Genomic DNA, 1,862 nt, shown 5'->3' with positions numbered 1-1,862 from the left:
TCTTATTAACCCAGAAAAAGAGCTGATTAAATCAAGCGATCGTTGAATCTTTTCCCTTATAAATAAGTTTACCTAGTGAAAATTAAGTTTTGTGTGTTTGCTTTTTTGTTTTTGTAATTTAAAAGATGTATTTAATTATCATGTTCGCTTGTGAATTTAAAAGTTTTCCTTTCTATTATGGCTTGTCGGCTTCCCCCCCTCCTCTCTAATGAGGCTCCAGTCAGCTATTGATAACTTTATTAGAGCTTAGGTCAATATTTCTTATACAACAGTTCTAATACATTTTATACAGATTTATAGATCCTTCTCACACTGGGATCAGTTGTAATTGATCGGGGCTCCGTCCCGTGGATGTTTGCTTCTCCCCAATTTGTTCTTTTTAAAATACTGTCGTTCTCCTTTAAGAAGCCACCGAAGCTGACCGTCTCGGTTTCCCTTCTGGGCAGAGCCCAAAGGTGGTCACCTGATTTGCAGGAAAAGGCGAGAAACTAACTTTCTCTTTCCTTATCCCGGCGGAGGAGGCAGCGATGGCGGCCGCAGCGTCCATGGAGGATTTGCTGGAAGAAGCCACCTGCTCCATCTGCCTGGAGTATTTCCAGGACCCCGTGCTCATCCCGGAGTGCGGCCACAACTTCTGCCGGGGCTGCCTGACCCGCAGTTGGGGGACGTCGGAATCGGAGGCTTCCTGTCCCCAGTGCAGACAGACCTTCGAGCCCCGCAACGTCCTGCCCAACAGGCAGCTGGTGCGGCTGGTGGAAATAGCCAGGCGATGCGGAGGCCCTTGGGGCGAGGACGGAGGGAGCCTCTGCCAGAAGCACCGGGAGCCCCTCAAGCTCTTTTGTAAGCACCACGAGACCCTCATCTGCGTGGTCTGCAACCTATCCCAAGAGCACAGGGGCCACTCGGTGATCCCGGCGGAGGAGGCTTTCCAGGAGTACCAGGTAGGAATCCGCCAGGGGGAATCCCTGCGGAGGGCCATCCAGATCCTGGGCCTTCCAGGCAATCCTTGAACTACTTTACTTGTTTCCTCTGTTGTCCGCAAACCGGGTTTAGCCTGGCGCAGATGCCAATCAGAACCAGGCAGGAGTTCGAGGAACTTTTATTGAAGTATTTCAGCAAAAGGCTCTAAGAAGCTAAAGGAGCCAAGACCCCCGAACCATATACAAATACAAATTTGATACAGTTAAGATGAAGGAAGTTGAGAGATTACGGCTTTTATTGATTTTTTTAATACAATTCAATAGTGCTTATTCAACAAACGTGTTGTCTGGGTTTATCATTCACTAATACAAATTAAATTCCTAATCGCTAGTTAGTTTCTCCGGCCATTGATAAAATAAGTCCCAAGTTTGAAAATATTCTTTTTCTTCTTTTTCTTTCAATCTCAAAGTAAGTCTGTCCATTTCTGCACAGTCTAATATTTTTTTAATTATTTCTTCCTCCAATGGTATTTCTTCATTTTTCCAATATTGTGCAAATATAAGTCTTGCTGCTGTTATCACATGCAAAATCAGATATATACTTCGTTTTTCAAGCTTTTCTGGCCAAGTATGTATTTTTGTCCAATATTTCTTTGCTTTAATACAGGGGTGTCACGTTCGGAGTTTGACATGTCTGCTTTAACACATGTCCACCATACATGATAATAACTACCTGGTTTTTGATTACATTTCCAACATTTATCTGACATATTTTTAAACATTTTTGCTAATCTTGCTGGTGGCAAGTGCCATCTATAAAACATTCTATATAAGTTTTTTTTATAAGAGGTTGACATTGTCAGTTTGTAATTTCTTTCCCACAGGCTTTGCCATTTCTCTAAATCTATATTATATCCAAAACTTTTTACCCATATTATCATT

The 1,862-nt window shown here is 42.9% G+C and overlaps 1 protein-coding gene across 1 annotated transcript; it reads left to right on the top strand.

Moving 5' to 3' along the window:
- Positions 1-506: 506 nt before the first annotated feature.
- Positions 507-1,010, top strand: LOC107302102 (tripartite motif-containing protein 52-like). Its single transcript, XM_015831225.1, has one exon. The coding sequence runs from the start codon at positions 528-530 to the stop codon at positions 1,008-1,010; it is 483 nt and encodes a 160-aa protein (XP_015686711.1). The 5' UTR covers positions 507-527.
- The last annotated feature ends 852 nt before the right edge of the window (positions 1,011-1,862 follow it).

Source organism: Protobothrops mucrosquamatus, unplaced genomic scaffold (assembly GCF_001527695.2).
Source record: "Protobothrops mucrosquamatus isolate PMUCROS unplaced genomic scaffold, P.Mucros_1.0 scaffold26605, whole genome shotgun sequence".
NCBI lineage: Eukaryota > Metazoa > Chordata > Lepidosauria > Squamata > Viperidae > Protobothrops > Protobothrops mucrosquamatus.
The sequence above is the reverse complement of the archived record's forward strand: the minus strand, read 5'-3'. Positions and strand labels throughout refer to the sequence as shown.

Coding starts and splice junctions, on each gene's coding strand:
- LOC107302102 (XM_015831225.1), top strand. CDS start 528: ATGGCGGCCGCAGCGTCCATGGAGGATTTGCTGGAAGAAGCCACCTGC.